The sequence below is a fragment of the Lactuca saligna genome, chromosome 6 (genome assembly GCF_052625555.1).
Source record: "Lactuca saligna cultivar CGN05327 chromosome 6, ASM5262555v1, whole genome shotgun sequence".
Taxonomy (NCBI): domain Eukaryota; kingdom Viridiplantae; phylum Streptophyta; class Magnoliopsida; order Asterales; family Asteraceae; genus Lactuca; species Lactuca saligna.
The window spans coordinates 40,757,577-40,784,074 of record NC_136422.1 but is presented as its reverse complement, the minus strand read 5'-3'; the positions used below and the strand labels follow the sequence as shown (position 1 = coordinate 40,784,074).

Sequence of the window (26,498 nt, the reverse complement as noted above, 5' to 3'; positions counted from 1 at the left end):
GAAAAAATGTCAAGAGAAGTTGTCAACAAAGGGAGGGGATGGAAAATTTTCTTTATTCCGTGTTCCCGGGTTCGGAGAAAATAAGAGGAAAATTTTAAGTTTTTGTATTCACAAGTTAAGAGGGAAAAGAAAATAAACTTAAAGATTTTACTTTCTCTCACTTTCTTCCCAAATCCACCCAATTTTGGAAGGAAAATATGGCTTCAAAATCCTTTCCTTCCACTCACTTTCCTTCGATTAATGAAACTCGGGAACATGATATTCCTTCGACATCCCTCACGTTCTCTCTATTTCCATCAATATCCCTCCTTAAGTAGAACTCGGGAATAATGCGTAAAAGATCAATTAAATGGTAAATAAGTTTCAAACCACCACTGTTTGGTAAATATTTTTTAAAAACACAAATCTTTGGTACTTATAACTTATTTTATTTCCTTATTTTTATTAGTTTATTTTGGTATTTTTAGCTCTTTTAATTAGTATTGCATTGTATTTTATTTATTTTCTTTAATATGGATCGTTTCGGGGACTTTTTATTTTGCATGAGGAATTTTACAGGGTTTTAGACCTCATTGTGGTTACGGTTTAACTGGAGTTAGGCTTAGTGGGCTTTTCGATGCATTATTAGGTTTGGCTGATCCACCAAAGGAGGTTTGGGCTTAGAAAGCTAAAGGCTTGGATGAAGTGGGCTTGTGAAGATGGATCTTGGACTTTTTATTTTGGGCTTGGAGCACCCATTTTTGTAGCTAAATGATGATTGGTTGGTTTAAATCACATGGATATGGAGGGGACCAAAGGAATCTTTGGTAGTGGAAGGGTGGAGTGGAGGAATGAGGAGTCAATAGCATTACAACAACACTTGCGCGGGTGGAATCTCCATCGCGTGGGTACCCGCGCAACTGCCCAGTTTGGGCATTTTGGTCATTTGGCATACCATTACCTTGGGGGATCAGATCTATCAGCCATAACTTGGATCTGACACCATTGGAGACCTGGAGGATGCGATTTTAAAGCTCAATACTCATTTCTTTTCATCTTTCCAAGATATTGGTAGTTTTTTTTTATGCAATTAGACTTTTGTGATTGTTGTTCTATTGCCATGAGTGGCTAAACTCTCTATTTTGGTAGACCTTGGCTAAAACCTCTGAATGTTTGTAGGTTTTTGAAGGATTTATGCTTATTTATAATTTATCTTATGTATATGATTCTAGTTCATATTTCCTCTACTTTGATCATGAGCTTGGTACTTTAATAAGCAATTGTTGGTTTATTTCTTTGGTTTAGCATTGAATCATTGGATTTACTTAAAACAAGGGATTTAGGATGGTACAAATCATCTCTAGCTTATGAATCATAACTCCTTTATGGATGTGTAAGCATTGACATCCTTTAGGAATTGGGGATTTCTTCATTCTTAAGGCTAATCAACTTCTTGGGTTCAATTGCTTCAATTGGATCTTTGATTTTGATTAAGAAGGTGTGTTGTGGGCTTCCCTAACCTCCATACTACCTATGAGAAATCTTGGCATATCATGCTTCATGATTGCTATAATCAATTTGGGATGAATGATAAGCTTCATGTTAAATCCTAATGATAAACACACAAATGTTCATTGTGCTGAATTGTCTTGGTTTACCAATTCTATCAAATATTTGAACATCTCACTTTCTTGCTTAATTGTAAGTTTTTAGTTATTCAAGTCTTTTAGTTTTACAATAGTTCTTTTAGATTGCACTGGTGATTGAATACAACCATTTCCCCGAGGACCAATACCCCTTTTTACCATTATATTACGTTTTATTTGCAAACAAATGGTGCAATTTGCTTAGTGGATTTGACATCCCACCAGGTACAAAACTCTAAAAAAGTTATCGTTGTCCACAAAAAAAATTTATAAGAACTTGTAGTAATACATTTTTGGATGGATTATTTAATTAATTTTGTCTTAAAATAATGAATTCCAAATTGGATAAAAGAAATGGATAATGACTTAAAAGGGTAATATATTTTTCGATTTGTAAACATTTGGTCACGAGGTTTTTTTTCGTCCGCATTTACCCCTTCAACTTGTTAAACTGTACACATTCAATCATTATGACCGGCTACTCTAAGTTAGCCGGTAAAAATGACTGAATAGAGTAATATATTTCTCACTTCGTACACATTTAGGCATTAATATTTTTATATACATTTAGTCATTAATATTTTTTTTGTTACAAAATAAGTCAATTTTGTTTTTGCACTCATTCAGTACTTCTGAATGATTTCTTTAAGTTTTTTCTCACAACATCTTACGTGAAACATTCATTAATGAGATGTTTGCGACTTTTAATGTTTATGTTCATCGCAATCTTGACTACAACTTTCATTTAGATTGCTCCCGTTAAAAAGTTATATATTTTTACTTACGATCTTTATATCTATACCTTTTTTATGAATACATGTATGGATGTATTTTTGATAAAATCGTAAGTAAAAATATATTACATTTTAACAGAATTAATCTTAACGAAAGTTGTATAGACTCAAAAAACGAACACGTGAATATAAAGATCTTTAAAATCTGATATCATATGAAGAAATTACTGACATTCAAAATACAAGACCTAAACCAAACCACAAGACCTACACAAGCAAACAATCAAGATTGCGATGGACATAAACATCAATATATATATATATATATATATATATATATATATATATATATATATATATATATATATATATGAATATAAGGTTGTTATATACCTAAACTTAGATGTGGAACCAATGAAAACTACGTAATTTTGATATAAATCCTAACAAATTAGTATTGTGATTTCCTTAATTTTAGTATCAAAGGATCTTCTCCAATATGACTTCAAAATCGCTAATCAATTTTCCCCATTTTAATTTTTTATTATATTGTTCTTCTCCTGTCCTTCAAAATTTCTTGCCAATAATTCTTCTGGAAATTCGTTGTTTTTGATCACTTTCTTCTTCTTTTCCTTATAAATTAGAAACTAAGTCTATTGTTTCCACAATTCAATTGCAAAAATAATTGATTGTAACAGGGCACGTGTTAACATGCTATTTCAAAGAAGACATGTATTATAAATTGAATTTAATATACACTAACCAATTTACCTTTACCGTATGTTGTAGGATTTCATTCGTGTGTGAATACGAGTTCCATTTTTTTGATGAATTAACTGCTAAAAATATTTATTATTGTTGGATTTTGCTTTGTAAGGATACATGGATAATAATAATAATAATAATAATAATAATAATAATAATAATAATAATAAATCGAACTACACGAAATGGATGATGAAATCCGATGATTGTGATCTTGAGAAGCAAAGAATAATGATGATCAGATTTTGTCAAATAAAAAAATGAATATCACAAGGAGATGATGTCCAATTTTTATGATTTTTATGATTTTTTAGAACAAAAGAAAAAGAAATGGCCTAGTATTGGAAGGTTCAACCTCATATATATATATATATATATATATATATATATATATATATATATATATATATATATATATATAAGCTTAGGTACCCAAACTCACCATAATACATCGTTTTGTTTGATATATTTATTATAATGTTCTTCAACTTCAATCATTAACTTGATTTACTTTCAACATTTTCAAATTTTCATTATTATCTTCCTCTTACATCACATCTTTTTGACGAACATCAATTAAGCTATATATATTATAGTTGAAAAATGAAAATTATGTAAAAGGAAAATAAATATGAAATTTATAAAAATCTTTGAATGAAATCAAGTTAGAAGTTTAACTATAAGAACATTAAACAATTACAATGTATATATATGGTACAAAACGACGTAGTATGGTGAGTTTGGGTACCTAAGCTTATATACCCTTAAGGGTATATTCACTTTTCCCTATATGTATATATATATATATATATATATATATATATATATATATATATATATATATATATATATATATATATATATATATATATATATGGGTTAGGTTCGTGTGAGACGGTTTAATTTTGTGAGACCGTAAGACACATTTTTTTATTTTTTTATTTTTTTTAGTTAATTCAAGTTCCGAAAATAATATTTAAAATTTTTTTTTTTGGATTTTTCCATTTATTTTGCATTTTAAAATTATTTTTTAGAATATGTCAGTGTAATATTATATTAGAATATTTCATGTATTTTTCAAAAAAAATGGAATTTATTTTTATTTTTTTAGTTAATTCAAGTTCCGAAAATAATATTAAAAAAAAAAAAGATTTTTCCATTTATTCTGCATTTTAAAATTATTTTTTAGAATATGTCAGTATAATATTCTATTAGAATATTTCACTTATTTTTCAAAAAAAACAGATTTTTTTTAATTTTTTTTTGTTAATTAAAATTCCGAAAATAATATTTAAAAAAAAAAAAAGAATTTTTGGATTTTTCCATTTATTTTGCATTTTAAAATTATTTTTAGATTTGGTCTCACGGTCTCACAAAATTAGAATGGTCTCAAATGAACCTGAACCTATATATATATATATATATATATATATATATATATATATATATATATATATATATATATATATATATATATATATATATATATATATATATATATATATATATATATATATATATATAGGGAAAAGTGAATATACCCTTAAGGATATATAAACTTAGGTATCCACACCCACTATAATTAGTTGTTTTGTTTGATATATTCATTATAATGTTATTAAACGTCAACCTTAACTTGATTTACTTTGAAGATTTTCGAAATTTCACTATTGTTTTCCTCTTATATCACATATTTTTGCCGAACACCTATTAGGTTATATATATTAGAGTTAAAAATGAAAATTATGTAAGATGACGATAAATGTGAAATTTATAAAAATCTTAGAAGTAAATCAAGTTAGAAGTTGAATTATAAGAACATTGGACAATTACAATGTATACATATGATATAAACAGCATAGTATGGTGACTTTGGGTACCTAAGCGTATATACCCTTAAGGGTATATTCACTCTTCTCATATATATATATATAACATGACAAAATTCATACAAATCAAAAAATTTAACAAATTGTAAGTATATACCAAAAAAAAAAATCAATGATATGTATAAATCAAAAACCATATTACTCTTTCCCCAAGGAAATGTTCGCAATATGGATGTAGAAGCCAAAAATATATATAACCAAACGTTTGAATTTCTTGCAACCGAACCAAATCACCATCATCACAGCCACGTGGTTGGAAGTTGGAACCACTCTTTTCCTTCATCTCTCTTCCAATTTGAGATCGTCTCAATTGTGTGTGCCCTAAATCATTCCTGATCATAGATACCACTTGCAGGTAACACACATTGCCCTCAGCCAAAACTGTGTGTAAGAGAAAGCCAATACGATCATCCTCAACGTTTTCATTTGCATTTCTTCTTCCGACTCATTCGATTTAGAATCCTTGTAATCAAAGGATTACACCATAATAGCCACATCAAGGTAATAATAATGCATCCACCCTTTACTTCTCATTGTTGCTTATAATGATTTCTTTGAAACAGGTTTTCAAAACATTGCATTTTGCCGGATTCTTAATTGAAAAAAAAAAAATTCGGTGATCAAAACGCGTTTTAGCTCATGGATCGTGACAATTACTTTAATTATCCCCTGCTTTTCGATATTAGTGGCTTTGTGTATTAATTATGAACCAGATCATGAATGAAGTGTGTGAATTTACTTAGATGAATGTATGGAGCATATGGCGCCACCTCCATTAATGGAGATCTGTTATCTATTAATTGTCATTATAAAGCTGTCTACCAATTGGCATTATCACCTTTTGATCATGCATTGAGCTACTTGTACTGTGAATTAAGTACCAGTCCATTAGGGTTCTTATTCATTGCTAGATTCAATTCTCATTCATCTTACACTTCAAACACTCCGAATTGTTAGTATTACATTCAAACGCCCTACCACATCAAATCATATGGTTATTCAGCATTTAACGTGGCACTTTAATATGAATTCAGTAGGGGGACAGAAGTGGATGTTTCACCTAACATTATTAACTCATGAGCTACACAGCTACCTTCAAAGTTGACTTCTAAAATCACTTAAAAAAATCTATTCTGATGATGTCTTTCTTTTATGTGTCAGGTTGCTGATCTCAAACATACCTAAACCCCAATTTGTTTATGCAAACAACAATATATATATATATATATATATATATATATATATATATATATATATATATATATATCTCATTCCCATTTTCACATATTGATGAAATCGATTATTCTAGAAAGATGTTCGTTTGAGGGTTTTTAAAGCTTTAATGGGAGGAAAATGGAAACTCGGGTTCCCAGCTTATTCCTCTACAAAAGAAGAACACATTCCTGCAAAAACCTTTGAAAGTCAAATGACAGAGTCAAACATGGTGGGGCCTGAATCTCCATTGCCTGAGCCTCTAATGGATCGTGATCTTGCAGCATTGAAGCTTCAGAAAACATACAAAAGCTTCAGAACCAGAAGACAGTTAGCTGATTGTGCAATACTTGTTGAACATAGATGGTTAGTTTATAGTTATTCATTTTTGACTTTTTTTTGCAATGGGTACAAATCTTTATGCATAGATTACAAGTTAAAATCTTTGATTATGTAGGTGGAAGCTCTTGGATTTTGCTGTGCTCAAGTGTAGTTCTGTATCATTCTTTGAAATTGAAAAACCAGAGACTGCTGTTTCACGTTGGTCAAGAGCAAGAACACGAGCTGCAAAGGTACATATTTTTAGTTTTTACTATCTTTAATTTTTCACTTCTATAAATATTAGTAAATTCTAGGGTAAAGTATATAAAATTATCCTGAAATTTCAGGTTGGAAAAGGGTTATCACACCATGCAAAGGCATGTAAACTAGCTTTACAACATTGGCTCGAGGCAGTAAGTTTTCCAATCTTGATGGATTTTATCTTTTTTTATTTTATTTTTATAATTAAATATATTGATTCAATTTCATTTTTGTAAAAAACAGATCGATCCACGACATCGTTATGGTCATAATCTTCATTTTTATTATGTCAAATGGCTTCATTGCGAAAGTAAACAACCCTTTTTCTATTGGTAAGATCATATCTCATCATTTAAAAAAAAAAAAAAACACACACACACATACACACACAAATGAAGTTGACTAAACTAAACTAAACTCCATAGTTTATGACACAATGTTAGGCTTGACATAGGGGAGGGTAAAGAGGTCAATCTTGAAAGATGCCCGAGGTCAAAGCTTCAACAACAATGCATCAAGTATCTAAGTCCTGTAAGTTTTTAGATAAAAAATTTACACGGGTTTGCTTTCTTTATACAAAAAATTTTGATTTTTTTTTTGTTTTCAGATAGAAAGGGAGGATTTTGAAGCTACAGTGGAAGACGGGAAGTTTATATATAAATTGAGTAGGAAGCTTATAGATACTCGAGAACCCACGGGTGTGAAATGGATATTTGTGCTTAGTACTTCAAATATATTATATGTTGGGATGAAGCTTAAAGGCAAATTTCAACATTCGAGTTTTTTAGCTGGTGGTGCTACATTGTCTGCTGGACGGTTGGTGGTTGTAGACGGTATCTTGAAGGCATGTTTGTCTATATAATTAAATTTCGACCGGTCATCAGATATATCTGATGACCGGTGACAGTCATCCGATATCATCAGATATCGGATGACTGAAATCGGTTATTTGGTATATTAACCGTTAATTTCTTTTGATAGGCTGTGTGGCCTCATAGTGGACATTACCTCCCAACCAAAGAAAATTTTGAAGCTTTCATTTCGTTTCTTGAGCAACACCAAATTAATATCCAAACTATTAAGGTACAATAATAATTCAATATTCTTACGAAAAATCATGTCTTTATATCCGGGTTAAAATCTTTTTTTCCAAAATTTAAACCAAGATAATATTAAAAAGGTTCGAGTCTCAACAGTTATAGTATGAGAGTTTTAATTTTCAATATGAATTGAACTTATACCTATCAGTGAGTCATTGTGTACCTGATTTACATGTGGGTTAGATAAGATTCTATTTAATGATATAAAATTCACAGAAAAGCCCAGATGAGGATGAAGAAGTGCCCAATGAAAAAATGACGGGATACGAAATGCGGAATAGTGTATCAGAGCCGGATTTCTCTCGAGCTACAGAAGAAACCGAATCCAAATACCGAAATGATTCCAAACCACAAAGGGAAAGGTCGGGGACTTGTCCCCCATTTTCAAACCCAAAGATTATCACACTTGAAATCCCAACAAAAGAAGACATCATTTTGTCATTCCAAACATCAGAATCCCAATCGGGCCCCACACCCGAACCAGAACCAGAACCGGAACCCAGTCACTCCTCAGATGAAGGGGATGATCATGATGAAACAGCTGAAAAACTGTTGTCAAGTATCGAACTCATGGTATCCAAACGGAATCTTTTTGATTCGGGAGAAGAAGGGTATGAGTTTCCGGTTTCGGAGGAGAAGATTATGGAGAGGATTAATTCACATAAAGAAACAAAGTCTTTTCAGTTGGCTAAACAGCTGAGCTGTCGGTGGACAACAGGTGCGGGCCCACGAATCGGTTGTGTACGAGACTACCCTACAGAGTTACAGTTTAGGGCTCTTGAGGTGTGCTTGTCACCCAAAAATTCTCTTTGGAGATTGGGGTTTAAAAATTGTGAAATAAGTAATAGGAGGAAAAAAAGCTATTCTTTAGCAAATATAGAAGAATTTTCAAGAAGTCATCAAAGTTTAGACTAGGAATCACATTTTAGGATCAAATTTTGTTATAATATGTTTTCATTACTTTTTTCTAACTTGTCTTTGTATATGTTTTCATTACTTTGTATTTATCTAATGTTTCATATGCGTGATTGTGGGCCCCATTTGTATAAACATAAACTCTTTGTCAAATATAAATACTTGTTTACACTCTTATTAAATATAAATACTTGTATAAACTCTTTGTCAAATACCATTACAACATTTCTTGAAAAAAGATCAAGAACCTATTGAGACTAACAAGTCAACTTTCATCATTCTTTGAGGCAAAAAAAAAAAAAAAGTCAACTTTTGTTGAAGTCTCATATGATTACATTTTATCAATGAAATATATATGTTACATGAAGAAGATCAGATGAAAGGAAATATGATGTACTCTGCATAAAATAAATTCCATATAAAACGGTAGTACCCTGCTATAGCCTCCTGCAATTGAAAAGTGCTTAAATTAAAGTCTAGTAAAAGGTACAACTTTTAATGCATGAAATACAAGTCCTTATAGCATAGTAACACTGAATCTATGGAGTTTTGCAACAAGTATGTGTTACCTGGGTGTAATTCGCACGCTCAAGTACCCATGCCTGAATAAAGTTATCCATATTTAATTTTTATTTTTTTAAAAGGTGAAAAAATAAAAAAACTGATTAAATAGATTAAATAAAAACCTGGAAAATCAAACAGGAAGCCAAGATGGTATGTAATGGTATCATCAAGCTGCTCCTGAAAGCCTGCATTTTTCATAAAGCCATTATTCTAAAATTTTAAATTCTAATTCATAAAAAAATAAATATTAAATTTCTGTTACTTTATTAAACTCCCATTTTTCTTAGACAACTATGGAAACCTTTATGCTTTATTGGTCCTTGGACCATGTAAAAAGACATTTTTGCCCTTTTCAGTTATTTTAGACATTTTGATATAAAGTGTTCACCTGAGGCAAGTAGAATGCTGCCACTATTGAACCAATATAATTCATCATAAGAAGCCCAGATCCTAATAAAGCAATGTTTCTTACTCCAAGTTTTGTTGCAAAAGTGGAAATTTGAAACCTGGAAAATGATATCATAATCAATTAAAAAAAACAAAAGAAATGGAAAAAAAAAATATTAAAGTTTTAAATTTTAAAAACTTACTTTCGGTCACCCTCTACATCGGGAAGATCTTTAGTAATGGCGATTACTAATGCAAATAATGTCACAAATGTTGTGATAAAAGCCACTGGTGAACTGCATAAAAATTGAATCTTGAAATCATTTCAAGAAAAAAAAAAAAAAAAAAAAAAAGATATTGCAAAAAGGAAAAAGTTAATGTAACTTTTTTTTGTACAAAAAACAATTGAAAAAGTGTTACATAAAAGCAAGAACTTATAACCTCCATTGAAATGTTAGTCCTAAAGCAGCTCTCACAGCATAATATACACCAAAATTTAGAAGAAAACCTCTCACCTGAAATGTTTACATATTTCATTCAAGATTTAGACAATAAAGTAGGTTGATATACTTTTATTGAAAAAAAAACAGAATTGTAAGAAAAACAACCGTGGCAATGATGAGAAATGCTGCAACAGGAAATCTTTTCATGCGAAATGGTGGAACAGAATAAATGGTGCCCAGAAAAAGACCAAGACAATAAAGGGAAGTGATAAAAGGGCCAAAATTCATGGCGACAATAAGAACACCAAGTGCTGCAAATGATAACACTAAAAACCATGCTGATTGAACAGAAAGATCTCCAGCAGCAATTGGTAGATAGGGTTTGTTTACCCTGAAAAATCAAAGCCAGAATCAAGTAATAAACCACAAAACTATGTTAATAATTGATAATTATGAAATGATACAATGCTTACTTATCAATTCCGATATCATATATTTGATTGATGCCGACTATGTAACCATTTCCACATATCAGAGCGATTAGGCCGGAAAATGCCTTGATTAAAAGCGACCATTTGATGAGATTTGGGTTTTCGAGAAGTGCTCTTGTTACTAAAGACCTATGGAGAAAAATTAGAGAGAAGATGGTTTTAGTTTTGATGGTTTGATGTTATGAAGCTTGTGATTAAAGTTGTTTGATGATATAAATGCTTACACTGATCCTAATGATGTTCCGCGAATTGTGTGGGGTCTTAGAAATCTCCAGAATGCGTCTTTGAAATCTGCAACTTTCTTTAATGGTGGTTCGGATTCAGCAGCACCAACTTGACTGCAGGCCTGTTGATGAAGATCAGATTATAAACAAGTAACTTCTCGAAGAATTGAGATGGATTAATGCTTAATTTCGAAAGCTCGAAATGCAATGGCAACGGGAATCCAAAATCGAATTCAATCCTACCTTACAATCAAGTAGCAATTGGCAACTGAAAAGTAAAATTAGCAAGAGCTAATAGGACATGATTAAAACAAAATTAATTAAGCAAATTTTGATTGTTACTCCCACCATTCCCAAATTTTATGAGCTCAATTGGACTTCATTCAACTTCAAACGCGATACACAATTTGAACTTCACAGTAGCGATCACGTGAAATTGATAAATTTCGAAAATCTAAAAACGAATTTCACCAAAATATGAGAAATCCATGAAGATGGCGATGGAATTGAACATACCGTGATGGAGAATTGCTTTGGGAATTTGTTCGAAACTACGTTTGAGCTTCGTTTGATACTGTAGAAGTTGGTTGTAAGAGTAGAGTTGTCAGGGAACTTGAAAACTGTATTGTAGAATTTGCATTTGGTGTTTGTGGTAAATTTTCTGAAATGTGGAGATGAACCAGAAACTCGAAGGGAAGAAGATGAGAGTGATAACTCCATTGTGAGGGGGAGAATGAACTCGTGGTGCCTTTTGTTTGAGTATTTTGCTAGGGGTACCCTTATTGGTTGTCCTTTTGTTTCAACGGAACCCTCTTCTTGGCTCTTCTGTGCAATTTCTTCACACACGGTTGGTTTTTTTTTAGAACTAGTTAACATTTAATATTATTATCTTTTATCACTCACTTTTTCAATTTCACTTTAGCTTTTCACTCACCTACTAAAATAGGGATGGCAAAAAAACCCAAACCCGACGGGAAACCCGAAACCCGATTATTTCGGGTCGGGTAACGGGTCGTTATTGGGTTTTTTATCGAGTTCGGGGCAGGGAGTGGGTTATCCTCGCCCCGATTATATATATATATATATATATATATATATATATATATATATATATATATATATATATATATAATATTGTACACGTTCAAATATAAAATACTTATCGTGGACAATTTTTTTAGTTATTAACAATCTGGTGTTAATGATCATTTTTATGTGTTTTGACGTATTAAACAAAACTTAAATCAAATAATTTTTTATATAACGTCCAGTTTATTTTATTAAAGTGATGCATCATGTTTTTAATTTAAAAGAGTTGCTAGAAAATGTATATTTTATAAGATATTGGGGTACCCTAAAAGAGAATAAAGATTTCGTTATTAGTTGTTGTAAACCCAATAAGATACCCGAAACCCGACGGGGAAACCCAAAACTCAATGGGGCGCCCCGATAAGATACCCGAAAGTTATCGGGACGGGTTTGGGAATCCATGCCCACCCCGAACCCCCCCCCCCCCCCCCCCCCCCATTGCCATTCCTATACTAAAATACAGAAAATTCTTTTCATTCTTTTATTATCTTTTCATTATATATATATATATATATATATATATATATATATATATATATATATATATATATATATATATATCGAATTAAAAATCATAAATTTTAATATATTTTTTATAATTTTTTTAGTATACATATAATTTAATAAATATTAAATAAACTTAAAAAAAAAGTTGGTCAATCACACGAGAAAAAGAGGCCGAGATAGCATCCCCTCACCCTTCCTCCACACCCCCTAAACCACAGTGGTGGTATTGTGTAGCTGCCTACGGTTCCCTTTCGTGCTCTTCTTTCCCGCATCCCACCCACCAATATAATATCATTACATTTATACCGGTGAATGTCATATCGTAGTATACAACATTGTTGTAATGTCATGTGATCGTCATATTATTTCTCTCACTCTACAAAGCTAGTTGATGTAATAGCACATTTTTATTTTATTTTTTTATTTCTTTAATTATATAAAATTAATAAAATTAACATACTTTATTAATTTAATTAAAACCGATTACATAGACAAAAACGACAATTAAATAAAAACACTACATAAAAATGACAATTAAATTAAAACATTATTTGTAATATTTTTTCATGATGTCTGTTCTAGCCCTCAAAATCATATCGAACTCTTTTTCAGTGAGATGATCCAATGGTTTTGTTATGTTTTTTCGATTAGGTAAAAAAAATATGTTTTTTTATGTTTTTTCTATTATGTGCATTATCACTACTAATTTATATTTATTCGGAAAAAAAAATAATGTTACCCCTACTAAAACATTTTGTTTCCGCCACTAAAAGAAATAATGAATGTGACCATGATTGGCACGAACTTGTAGTTGTAGGAGGAAAGCATGAGAGGGATGCTTCCGCAATGGCGTGCATAATAGGAATTGTTGAGGGATAACATCATCACCAAAAATGTTATAAGAAAATGAATGTGGTGCACCATTGCATTTAAGGGAACAATTTAGGTTAACCATGCAGAAAATGATAAAAGAAATGAATATATTATAAAGTAAATAAATAGAGGTAAATTGATAATTTTTACAAGTAGTTAACACCTGATTTAATGAATTTATCTAAATAGACCAACCGTATAACATTTTGAAACTATGGAAAATAATGTTGTAATATTTTTTCAAATTATCTTGAAGTTGTTAGCCAGGGCCGGTCCAAAGGTTTTCTATGCTTAGGGTGGAAAATCTTGGCAATGCCCTATTTTTACCATACAATGATACAACTGCATCAAACTCATACAACACATAAATTTGTAAAGCAATATTGCTCCATAACCTTTTTATTCAAAACACATTTATACAAACTATAACTCTATACATTATTTGAATAAAAAAATATCATATATGTTATCAAGATTCACACCTGGGGCTATTTAATTTCTCTCTCAAATACTTTTAAATCCTAATAGCTACGTGATTCAGTTTTCTCTTAAATACTTTCAATCCTTATTGGATCCTAAAAATTTAGTCTTTAATAAATAAAAACAATAATAGATAACAACAATAGAAAAAATCAACAACTAGCCAATTTAATGAAACAACAATCAACAAGTAATAGTTTTTCCTTGAACATGTTAATAACATATACAGCCGAAAAAATCATACGGTCAAAACAATTATACAACCATAATGCTAAAAAGTAATTACATATTAAAGATTAATTTCTTGGATACTAACAAAATAATTCCAAAAAACTTATAGCCGAATAATACTAAAAAACAACTCCAACATTAATGAAATTATCAAAAAAGTTTGAGAAGATGTAATTTATCGAGACTTAATTAAAACTAATAATAATAAACTGGAAAGATAGAAAATCAATTATCTATCCGATCGATGAGAAAGATTTAAAGAAATTCAACTTTGAAGCCAAAGGTAAAAATTAGAATATTAGGTAAATATAAAAGACGAGTATATGTTTTAAGACTTCAATCTTATGGACAGATTCATCATTCCAACCAAAAGCCAAAAAAAATCCCAAAATTGAGAGTAGTACTTGAATACTTCTAGTAACACACCCACACAACTATTATAATATAGCAACACATAAAACAATACTTGAATAATCCAATCGCAAGAAATCAAAACAAAACTAAAAAACCTTCACTCGTTAGTTCTCAAATCAGACAGACAAAAAAAGCTTCACTAGTTCTCGAACAAATAAAGCTCGGTGCTCACTACTGAGTTTCTAGAATCGATTTGGATTTTAAAAAAATTCCATATTAGTTCGTAGGGTAAAGCTGTAACCGAATTAAAGAAGAAAGAGAATAGAAATTCTGAAATAACAAAAGAGAATTACCGATGTTGATAAATTGCTCTCGTCTCCTCGTATTCTGCAATTCTCCTCGACTCCTCGAATTATTAAAATGCCAATTCTCAATCGACCTCAAAATGTCGAATCTGTGACAACCTGAAATTTCTATCTTGTACAAACCACTCACTTCAATCAAAGTTAGACCTATTTCTGTTAACTTTTAGCACTGTTTGGAGTCTGTTTGAGCATTTTGAGCCTAAGTACACCAAAGGAATGAGTGAAAGGAAGTGTCAGTTGAAGTTGTAACCTAACAAACAAGCTTTAATCTTCATTATGTGGAGTTTATGGCCACACCATGTGAATTTATGGCCGTAAACACATGGTGGCCGTAAACTCATGTTATATACATGATATTCCTTCACTTCTTCTTCATTCTTCATCTTTCCAAGGCTATAATCCAATTCTCTCTTAACTATCATCAATAACCTTCATTAAAATCTTCAATCTAGTAAGTAATATTTCTATTTTGGATAGATCTTCAAGTGTTCTTCATTTTGCCAATAACACTTAGGTGTTTTGGGCCGAAAACACCCTCCTTTTGCCTTCAAATTGTAAGTTGCTACCTCCTATACATGTTAGTTAGTTAGGATGTTGAATTAAGGACTTGAAAACATCAAGAACTCAAGAACAAAAGGTGTTTACAGCCAAGGCAATCTCCTTGGGCCGTAAACCCTAATTAGTGGTGCAATATTGCCACAACTCCTTCCTAAGCCTTGGAACTAAGTCTAGAACACTTCAAGGAAGACCATAGGACCCTAACACACAAAATAGTACAAGTTACCATGATTTTACGGCCGTAAACTCATTGGGCCATAAACTCATGGGGGGTTTACCATTTGGGTCGTAAACTCATATGTGAGGCCCTACAACCTTTAGATGCAACCCTTTGTACTCCTAGCACTTGAATCAAAGTGTTTTCCATGTCCCAGGGTGTATTTACTTGTATAATTAGTTGTTTAAATACTAATTAGATGCTTATATGTATCATTATATGATAAATAGGATCTGTGTGTGTGTGCTCAAGTATTCACTTGGCACTTAGCTTCCTATACCACTCGTTCATCCAAACCACTCACTACAGGTGAGTTCATACCCCTTAATCTACCTTTTAAATGATTTTAAATGCTTTTATGGGGTGGGGGAATACAAGTTGAAACATTATAGTTATTATTGTTGGAATAGTGTTTAAGCCCGTAATTATATTTGGTGTGTACTTGACCCAGTTGTGCATGGTCCTTTTGGGTTGCCTTCACCAAAGCAACTTGACAGGGTAATTTAAGGAAAGAAAGAGAAAATTGTGGTTTATTAATATATTATAAGAATAATATATTAAAGGATAAATCATATTTATTTAATTAGTATTGGTCATAAAATAATTAAGAATTAATTTGGTGACTAAAAGAGATTAGTTATATAAAGGGGTATAAACTGTCAAATGTATGATAGTTAAGTTTTGGGCTAAGGAAACCTTATGGACTTAAGGGGGAACGATATTATTTTGGGATCCATCATATTTTCATCCAAGGCCTTATTCCATAAGGTTCCTTGGGCTGCTTGGTGGTTAAGCTGTCCATTAGGGTTTAGACTGAAACCCTAGCAGCCTGCAAGTATACATATGGACCCCTAGCTCCCAAATTCGGCCACTTGCTTCCAAGGGAACCCTAAGGCCGAATTTAGCATCCTTTTATCCCTCTCATACAGTTGCCTTCTTGCTTGTGGGGTTTGTGAACCATTAGAGGAGTTGCAATTATGACTCTAAGCTCAAGATCAAGAAGATTACAAGGATTTCAAGCTACTTGAAAGAGGTAAATCACTTAGATCTGTTTTCTTTATGATAATTTCGAGTTATATATGATAGATCTATGTTTGTAAGTCTTGGATTCAAATCATTTACAATAGAGAAACCTAGATCCAAGCATTAGGGTTTGTATGAGCACGTAGGATTGTTTCTTATGCATAAAACCCATCAATTATATCTATCACATGTGATTAATAACTATCAAACAAATAGATTTACTATACTTTTAACTATTTTTTCAAACAAGTTACTTCAAAATGTTTATCAAAATCTTTTACATGTTAAACTCTTTATCAAACTTTTTCTTACATGTCAAACCTTTTCTTTTAACTATTTTAAACTTATATATTATCAAAACCATGTCTAATGCATATTTAGTTATATAAGTAAGGTTGGAAGGACTTGGGATTGATAACTCACTTTATTTCATGTTCCTCGTTTGGTTTTAGACTTAGAGTACCTTGTTGTTTGTCCAAGTGTCGTTTGATCCTTAGTTATATATTATGTATATATATAAGACATAAAAGCTTTTATCTCAGTTCAACACACTCAGTCATACAAACAACTCTACTAGTAAACTATAATAAGTATAGTTTAGGAAGACATTACTCATTACTTATAGTACAACGAAACATACAAGAGTCAGTTCATTCATGAGTCAATACACACTTACTATTATGAGAAACTAAGAAGATATACTATTATGAGAAACTAAGAGGATATACTATTATGAGAAACATAATGAATATACTATAATGAGAAACTATGAGAACATACTATACACTATACAAGAGAACATACTATAATGAGAAACAAAGAGAACATACTACATACTAGACAGAGAGAACATACAATACACTAGTACATACAATACATATACAAGAATACAATAACATAAATGTGAGCTACTGTTTCGAGGCATGGCATCACTGTCATGGCTCGTTTTGTATCCAGAGTCTCCTGGAGGGAGAGCGTGAATTTTTGTATAGATCTATACTGGATTGACTATCCTACACCTTGTTGTTCGCTACAGTGGGACTTGCAAGTCTACAGGTGCCAAATGTCATTTCTCCTGACGTCTTTCATCGTCGTGTTTTTAGTCGATAGTATGTTGCAATCATATCACATTATACCTTAACTAACAACCGGTTTAAGGTAGTTAGTACAACAGTAGTTACTATAATACAACACTACAATATTTTTTTTATTTTCCCATTGCATTCACATTGTGATCTTCTCACATAAACGGTAATGTGAAAAGTATATTTTTGGTTAATGATAGTCACACTTGGGGAAATTACACACTCTTACAAGAAACAAACATACAAAACATTTGATGCCTTGGTAGAAGGCTACTTTTAGTACAAAATATAAGATTTTTTAGGAGATATAAATATTTACTACAAACTTATATATCAAACACTTCCAAATATTTTCATACAAACAATGACACTAAAATGCTTATGAACTCACCAGCTTTAAAGCTGATCAACTCTTTCAAAATAATTTGTATTCTCATATCATTAGTAGATAGGTACATATGCCAGATTTTGAGAAGATGGAGCTCGTTCAAGACTCATCTCTTATTTTGATTTACATTTTTGGTGTCTTATAAACTTTACAGAACACACATGTATCAAATTATATTATTTAATGCAATAGATGATGTTGTTGCTTGTTTACTACTATTCTTTGTTGTGATACTGTACATGATGTCCTCCGCTCGCCATTCCAGTTTTGGGGTGTGACAGATTGGTATGAGAGCATTGTTTATAGTGAATCGAGTATATCAACCCATAAAAGATATACAAACTATAAACACAACGTGATTAAATACTCTGACCAAGACTTTATACTTTTAAATAATAAAATATTTAACTAAGTATACATACATGCATTCCTACTAAAATCAGTGTCACTAGAACAGAACAAAAGTATTACCATTGTTGAACATCACAAGTAGATTAGGGGATGTATTGTTAGTTCTGGGAATGACATAGCCTGATCAATTATGTTGGTCCGAGAAGTGATTAGCATATGCCTAAGAATGGTTGTGAGGTTGCAACAAGTCTAAAAACTTACCAACACTACTACAATGAGAACATTAGAACAGAACATAAACCTAAAATACTATATGAGTATTTTGTGTTACTATAATTACTTATTTGAGAACTAAAAAGGTATTTACTAGTAGGTCAATAGTTGCTAAGTGGGTACGCTAAGGTTATATGTGATTAAGGTGTCATAGACTTAGAATCGGTGATCTTTGCTCTACTTCCTGTTCCTTGTTTGGTTGTGGATATGGAGTTAGGGTTACTTATTCGAATGTCTATCCTGTTTTGATTTCATATAGCTAGTATGCACTATGCAAGTATTGAAGTAACTGATAAGGATCATCTTATAGTAATATTAAGTAGTACGTCTATTTATATTAGATTCTTATACCCCTTTTCTCGCATAGATATCATGGATGGATTCCATCCTACTGGCGACCCGTACTTCCCAAACGAAGGCAATGATGGATGGCTTGAAGTAGAGCCAGAAGAGGATCATCCGATCCCTTTGGATGATCACCACGCTGGAGGCTTTTCTGATGGTTCTAACTCCGAATCTGAAGTCAACAACCTACCTCAAGAGGCTCCAATCCCAAAGCTGCTTCGGCGGTCCTCCGACTGTAAATCCATAAAACACTTAATCAGACATTGATAACTACTCTTAGGGTAAAATGATTATTTCACCCCTGACCAAGTCAAAGTCAACATCTAGTTGACCCAACTCGTCGAGTACCTATCCTTTCATCTGGCCTTCTTCACGCCTCAACTCGTCGCGTTTGGAAACGACTCAACGAGTTCTCCTTCTAAAATAACTCTGAATGAGCCTTCATCCGACTCATCGAGTTGTATGAACAACTCATCGAGCTCATTACCATCCTATAAACAAGTCCTTCCCTTGACTCGTCGAGTTGTATGAACAACTCGTCGAGTCTGTTCATACACTCATCGAGTCACATGGTTATAAGGTCCTTTTTCGCATCTAAACATCTACGAGACTCCCCTCCCTAACAAATGTTCCATTCACATAATGGATTCGGTGATCATTACGCCTCAACTCGTCGAGTCCCAAAAACAACTCGGCGAGTCCATCCTTGACCAATACTATATAGTCGATTTAAATGGATCTTAACACCTCAAAACCATTGATCTAGCCTCCTAATGTCCATTTTATATGTAAAGTTCCAAATTGGTGCACATGCATGGGGTTTTTAGCTCAAAGATCCATAAAAGGTGCTCTACAATGTGCACGGGGCTCTTATGGCCATAAAGGTGGCACCTTTATGCCATGAGACCCATCCAATGACTCAGATCTGAAAGTAGAACTCCATGAATCCCATCACAATCCGAAAATGGCTTAGAAAGCCCTAAATGTACCCAACATCTAAGCCCTAATGATGAACAACCACAAGAAAGACCAAAACAGGAGGCATTTACCTTGGTTGATCTGAAAATGGAATAAGATCTCTGGATCTACAAGCCCCAAATCAAATTCCCAAGCTTCCTCTGTAACACCGTTAAATTTCAAACAATTTTTTTTTCATTTAATTTTTAATAAAAACATTTCATTTTCAAATCATTACAAAATCATGTATCCAATATTTCCACAAAACACAATACATAATCCATATCCCAAGATCTCAAAAACATATCATTTGTAAGTGTGTACTGATCATGTTAGTGCCTTCCCGCGATCATCACTGGTACCTGAAACACATAACACACAAATGGTAAGCATAAATGCTTAGTGAGTTCCCCAAAATACCACATACAACACATACACATTTCCAGACCATAACTCTATAAGATCTTCCGATCCAAGTGTCTCAGGGGATTTCCATCCCATAAATCTGTTGACCTTCCGGCCCATACTCTGTTGACCTTCCGGTCCATGTCATCATACTCATATCATAACATATCACATATATAACATGAATCACATAAACATCATACGCATAAGACCTTCCGGTCACACATAATTACCCTATCGGGTATGACATAGTGAGAAGACTCACCTCGCTGATGTCGGATAATCACTCGTGCTCGATTCCCCGACCTATAGTCCTCCTATATCATAATTACATCTCTAATTAATACTTTGCTGACTTAGTTTGACTAATCACTATTAAGTCAACACTAGTCAACCCTGGTCAACGCTGGTCAACGGTCAACCTTTAACCCGACTCGTCGAGTCTTGCATAGACTCGTCGAATCCATACGTGAACTCGAGTCCTTTGAATCCTTTCTGACTTACCGAGTCACTCACCCAACTCGGCGAGTCATCCACTGATCTGAGTCACAGGACAACCCGCGCCGACTCGTTGAGTCTGCTCATGGACTCGGCAAGTTCGTTTCACGCACAACCTCAAACAAGCTTCTGACGTCATATCTATTCCTTTAATCCTTAGATCTAACATTCCCAAGCTCATTAATCACGTAAAGTGTCTAACTTGATGCACATGCAACATCTAAATGACCATATATGATGATCTAGCCCCAAATACCATAACCCAAGGTCATAACCTCCATTGTTCTTCATAAGGCTTAATGAGTAAGGCTCTCTGGACCTCTATGGATCCAGATCCAAAGCCTCATCGCCAGAAAGGGACTATTTGGACATTAAATCAACCTAACAAAGGGCCCAAGAAACCCTAAATCCATATATTAATCATAAAACAGAAGAAGATTCGAATTACTACCTCAATGCGATGATCTTAGCTTCAAATCTACAGAATAGCAACGTCCTTTGCTTCCTCTTGGCTAGGACCTCTTCTTCTTGCTAAACAATACCACAAAGGTCAAGAATGGCTCCCTTTCTCTCATAAAATGCTCAATCACTCTAGGGTTTCCCTTTGTAGACTGGTAGCCGCAAATGAAGGCCATAAGGGCCTTTAAATATGTCCCAAACCCGCGAAATTAGGGTTTCTTTCGCCAGCTCTGACTCGGTGAGTCACTCCCTTCATTAACCACGTCATCCAGTCGCGGCCAGACTTTATGATTCTAAGCACCAACTCGTCGAGTCACCTTACATAACTTAAAGAAATACACATAAATCAATATACCTGGGAAACTGGGTGTTACATCCTCCTTCCTTCCAAGCTTCACAACCACCCAAAAGCACCAAAAATGGCCTTAGATCACTCAAAACGGCTAGGGTTTCGATAAGAAGTGTTCTAGGAGGATAAGGGACAATGGAGGCTGCAATAAGACGTTTAAATAGGGTGCAAACCCTCAGATTTAGGGTTTCCCGCAATCAGCACCTACTCGCTGAGTTAGTCTCCCGAATCGTCAAGTAGGTCACTTAAAATGCCTGCGGATCGCGACCCTACTCGACGAGTTGGGCCACCAACTCGTCGAGTCCCAGAGGAAATACAGAAATGCTTAGATTAAATGCGTACCGAGAATCAGGTGTTACACATTGATAGTACGAAAATGCCTCAATAACTTGATCTTATAAAACGTGTTGTTGTGTATGATTTAACGAGTAGTTAGTACAAGCATATAAGTCGAAGTTTATTTGTTTCTTTTAATCATTGGAGGATTAAAAGCGATATATTGGGCCCCTCGATGATTTTGTTTTGACTTATGTGACGGACCGGTCAGGACTCAATTGATGTATTCAATTAAGTTCGATATCAAACAAATCAGAAATCGGGAAACAAGTTGTTGGACAGTGAGTATGACTTCATTCCATGTCTTTGTCCACACAAATCTTGAAGAACATAGGATTATATGATCCCTTGTCTAATGGATGCATCAGAGTTCGAAAACACCTTTTTGAGAGCTACGATTGCTAATCGGATTTTGAAGTTACATTGGCAGTAAAGTTATTAGACTTTTCCCAAGTGGGAGACTATAGGATTAGGTGTCTAAGCCCATAACTATAATTGGTATGTACTTGACCCGATAGTAATATGGTCCATTTTTGGTTGCCTTCATCATAACAATTTAATAAGATGAATAATATATTAATTGAGAAATCATAATAATTAATTAGTATTAATCAATAATTAATTTGGAATTAATTTAATTATCAAAAGAGAATTAAGAAATCATATTATTTAATTAGTATTGATCAAGAATTAATTTAATGATCAAAAGAGACTAATTAAATTAATGGTGGTTGATTATGTAAATCAGTGATGCATATGGTTTGGGCTAATGATCCATGATTGATTTGTGATGGGTTAAGCTTTTGTGTTAGTCCATGAAGTGTTAGTCCAAATCAATTGTTGGATCATAAGCTTAAGTGCAAGAATTAGGGTTAAACATATGACTATTGGAATTCTACACTATAAATGTATACCCTAAGCCCTAAAATCGGACACCCTTGTTTTATAAGAAGAGACAACTGATTGTAGAGTCTCATAAACCACTCTCATATTCATCTAATTGTTTATTGGTGTTTGTGACGTGTTTGAGGCATCACACTTGACGTGCTAAGCTCTTTTAAGGCCAAGATTCTACAAGCTAATACACAATGTAATCTTCTAACTAGTTTTATGATTCAAATATCACCTTTGCATGCTAGTTAGGCTTCATGCTTTGGAAAATGAATATTGCATGTATACTTAGAGAAAACTTAGATCCAAAACATTAGGGTTGTATGTGCACCATAGGGATGTTAAAGTACATAAAACCCGTTAAATTGGTGACACAAAACTTCAGCTTGGCAGGGGATTCAAAGATGTCACCAAGCTTTGGTACCATCTTATCCCAATTGATGGTTGGGCCATGAGTTCTATAGTTGTTTTTCAATACCTCATGTTCATCTTCATCACTCTGCCAATCAGTAGCATGGTACACTTTTGCTCTAATTTCAGTTGACATACTAGAATTTTGTAGGTTTTCATCACTTAATAGAACATTTAGGAGGATATCCTTACCTTTATCAAGTGAGGACACAAACTCTTCCTCTGGTTCGTGGTTGATGTAAATGCCATGGAGTTTAAAATCCATTTCACTCAAGCCAAAAAATGGCTCATGTATGCCAACAAAAGGGTCAGCGTACCCTTCGTCTGATGAAGCCATCACACCCTCCTGTATGACCAGAACAAGTTTAGGAACCAATTTCAAGAAATGTTGAATGTAAACACAACAAGATCATGGCATGTAAAAACTTTACCTTGCGAAGAATAATTTTAACCTAAAAATCTCTCTTTTGTAAAGCCTTTCTCCATGTATACATAATTTCAATCGACGAAATAGGAAAGGTGAAAAGTGATCGGGATATAGAAAGAACCATAGAGGATGAGGATGCGACAATTTAACATCTGTAACAGACTTGGAATTTTCTCCAAAAATGACCCATTTAATGAAAGTTTGAGACAAAACATAAAATTAAACTTTCACAAATCTATCAACTTCATAAAATTTTATTGTTTTTATGTGATTAGCCCTTATCACATCTTATCTTATTAAATATCTAGACTAAATTAAATGGGCCAGAAATAAGCCCAATAAGGAGTCCACTTATCTCATATAAACCTAGTTAGGGTTTTGTCATCGTCATCAACGTCCGAAAGATCTCGGCGAAACTACAACATCAGCGGCTTTCCCTCGCCATTCACCCCTTCCCCAATCCTCAATCCAAGGTTTGCTTACTAGTTACTGTATATTAATCACCCAAATTCTCTTTATATCTTTCTATAGTTTGTTTGATGTACTGAATTTAATCTCAATTTCGTCTCTGTAAGAATGGCGACCATACCACCTATTGCTGAAGACGATAAGGCTCACTGCGAAGTATTGCTTTTCAATCGGTGGACTTACGATGACGTTCAGGTTCATTTCTTAACAGATCTATACTACAGTTATCAATACACATTCCTACAATCTGGTTTTCTTCGACATTCTTTTAGTTAGTTGTTTTTGCCTGATTCCTTCATTTGAAAGTCAATTTAGTACATTTTGTTTAGTAAACTCTGCTCGTTATTGTTCATATAGTTTGTATGTTAGCTATTAAACCAGATGATTATTGACTTTCGATAGGTTGATTTCCTTGACATTTTTCACAATCGACAACACAGTTTTTATCTGTTATCCATCATCGAATAAATGTTCTTCATTGGATTCATTTACAGGTCTCTGATCTTTCTGTCGAAGATTACATCACTGCAACTGCTTCCAAGCACCCAATCTACATGCCTCACACTGCTGGTAGATACCAAGCCAGAAGATTCAGAAAGGCTCAATGCCCAATTGTTGAGCGTTTGACAAACTCCCTCATGATGCACGGAAGAAACAATGGTAAAAAGTTGATGGCTGTTCGCATAGTCAAACACGCCATGGAAATCATCCATCTGTTAACCGATGCCAACCCAATTCAAATCATTGTTGATGCTGTCATTAACAGGTAGGAATCAGAATCAACCTACTCATCTAAAAGCTCCATGAAGTTTTACAAATCTCATCTTTCTTCTTCTTTTTTTTAGTGGACCAAGAGAAGATGCAACTAGAATTGGTTCAGCTGGTGTTGTTAGGCGTCAAGCTGTTGATATTTCTCCATTAAGACGTGTGAATCAGGCTATTTATCTTCTTACAACTGGTGCACGTGAGAGTGCATTTAGGAATGTTAAGACCATTGCTGAATGTCTTGCTGATGAGCTTATTAATGCTGCAAAGGGATCTTCAAACAGGTAAAGACTTGTATTTCATTGTTTAATTATATGTTTATAGTTACTGTTTATGATGTATTGATTTTGTTTTTGATGTTTATGTAGTTATGCTATTAAGAAGAAAGATGAGATTGAGAGGGTTGCAAAGGCCAATCGTTAAAGAAGATTTGATAATGTTAGAGAAGTCGATTTTGGTTGTTGGAATGTTTTTGTTTATCATGAAAAACAATTAATTATCAAAACTATTGGTTGTTTTGTTATGGATTTTGAGTTACAGAGAAAGTATCTGCATTTGTTTTGATATACCTTTTTTTTGCTTTTATTTTTTTGTTATTAATCAAATATCTGTTGAGACTTGAGAGTTTGTCTTTTGTTTTGGCACTCTTTTAATGAAATGGATGAGATTTTCTGAATTAATGTTTACCGGACTTATTTATTATTTTATAAACTTAACATGTTTAATAAGTAGGTTGAAGCTAAATGACCTACCTAAGTTTTAAAGTTTTACTAAAATAGAAAAAAGATTGCACCTAGTTACATAGGTTAAAAAGTCCAATATTAAAAGTGTCTTCATATATAAAAACATCCACAACACTAAAGCTATTTGGCTATGTTCTTTCATGCCCACTTAAACAAATTATCTTGCCACATCAATCAAATAAAAGTCTCAAAATATATTTACAATAAGAAACTTTTTTATAATTAAAAAATGCTAAATATTACAAATGGTGATATGGGTCTAACCAAAGTGGTTAAACAAACTCTTGGTATTGTTTGAAGTCTATGGACTCCACTAAGAAAATGAAAAAACTCTCCCTTATAACTTGTTCATTAACAAGTCATGTTGAAAAACTCCATTTGAAAAAGTTCCTGCTATAAAGAATCAAAAATTTCATGTTGAAGAAGTTTTGAAAAAATTGATGTTGTGAATGTGGATTGTAAATATTCAATTGGATTGACTAGTTGGTCTATTGGTGGCCGACAATGGAATCTGGATTGTAAATTTTCAATTGTTCGAAAAAATTAATTCTGTGGTAAGGCTAATGGATTGTAAATATTCAATTGTTCGAAAAAATTAATACTGTTGTAAGGCTAAGGCTGAGGTCGTGAGTTAGGATTCTACTATATGAATCAACAAAATGAGAATAAAAAATGAAACCAAGCCAATTGGTAAATTAAATAAACAAAAAGAATTAAAA

The 26,498-nt window shown here is 32.8% G+C and overlaps 3 protein-coding genes across 3 annotated transcripts; 2 read left to right on the top strand and 1 right to left on the bottom strand.

The window, feature by feature from the left end:
• The first annotated feature begins 6,263 nt into the window (after positions 1–6,263).
• Positions 6,264–8,981, top strand: LOC144999838 (IQ domain-containing protein IQM6-like). The gene is made up of 8 exons (XM_078959000.1): positions 6,264–6,591; positions 6,683–6,797; positions 6,894–6,959; positions 7,051–7,139; positions 7,251–7,338; positions 7,415–7,651; positions 7,789–7,890; positions 8,124–8,981. Exons 1-8 carry the CDS (start codon positions 6,356–6,358, stop codon positions 8,820–8,822), a joined length of 1,632 nt encoding a protein of 543 aa, XP_078815126.1. The 5' UTR covers positions 6,264–6,355; the 3' UTR covers positions 8,823–8,981.
• Positions 8,982–9,117: 136 nt separating this feature from the next.
• On the bottom strand, positions 9,118–11,696 carry LOC144999840 (homogentisate prenyltransferase). The gene is made up of 10 exons (XM_078959001.1): positions 11,448–11,696; positions 10,932–11,053; positions 10,690–10,836; positions 10,382–10,607; positions 10,215–10,288; positions 9,977–10,069; positions 9,775–9,892; positions 9,509–9,571; positions 9,392–9,424; positions 9,118–9,269 (listed from the first exon to the last, which is right to left on the bottom strand). The coding sequence occupies exons 1-10, from the start codon at positions 11,649–11,651 to the stop codon at positions 9,195–9,197; spliced, it is 1,155 nt and encodes a 384-aa protein (XP_078815127.1). The 5' UTR covers positions 11,652–11,696; the 3' UTR covers positions 9,118–9,194.
• A 12,466-nt stretch (positions 11,697–24,162) lies between these two features.
• Positions 24,163–25,602, top strand: LOC145003273 (small ribosomal subunit protein uS7-like). The gene is made up of 5 exons (XM_078962406.1): positions 24,163–24,276; positions 24,379–24,466; positions 24,766–25,037; positions 25,117–25,320; positions 25,405–25,602. Exons 2-5 carry the CDS (start codon positions 24,380–24,382, stop codon positions 25,457–25,459), a joined length of 618 nt encoding a protein of 205 aa, XP_078818532.1. The 5' UTR covers positions 24,163–24,276; position 24,379; the 3' UTR covers positions 25,460–25,602.
• The last annotated feature ends 896 nt before the right edge of the window (positions 25,603–26,498 follow it).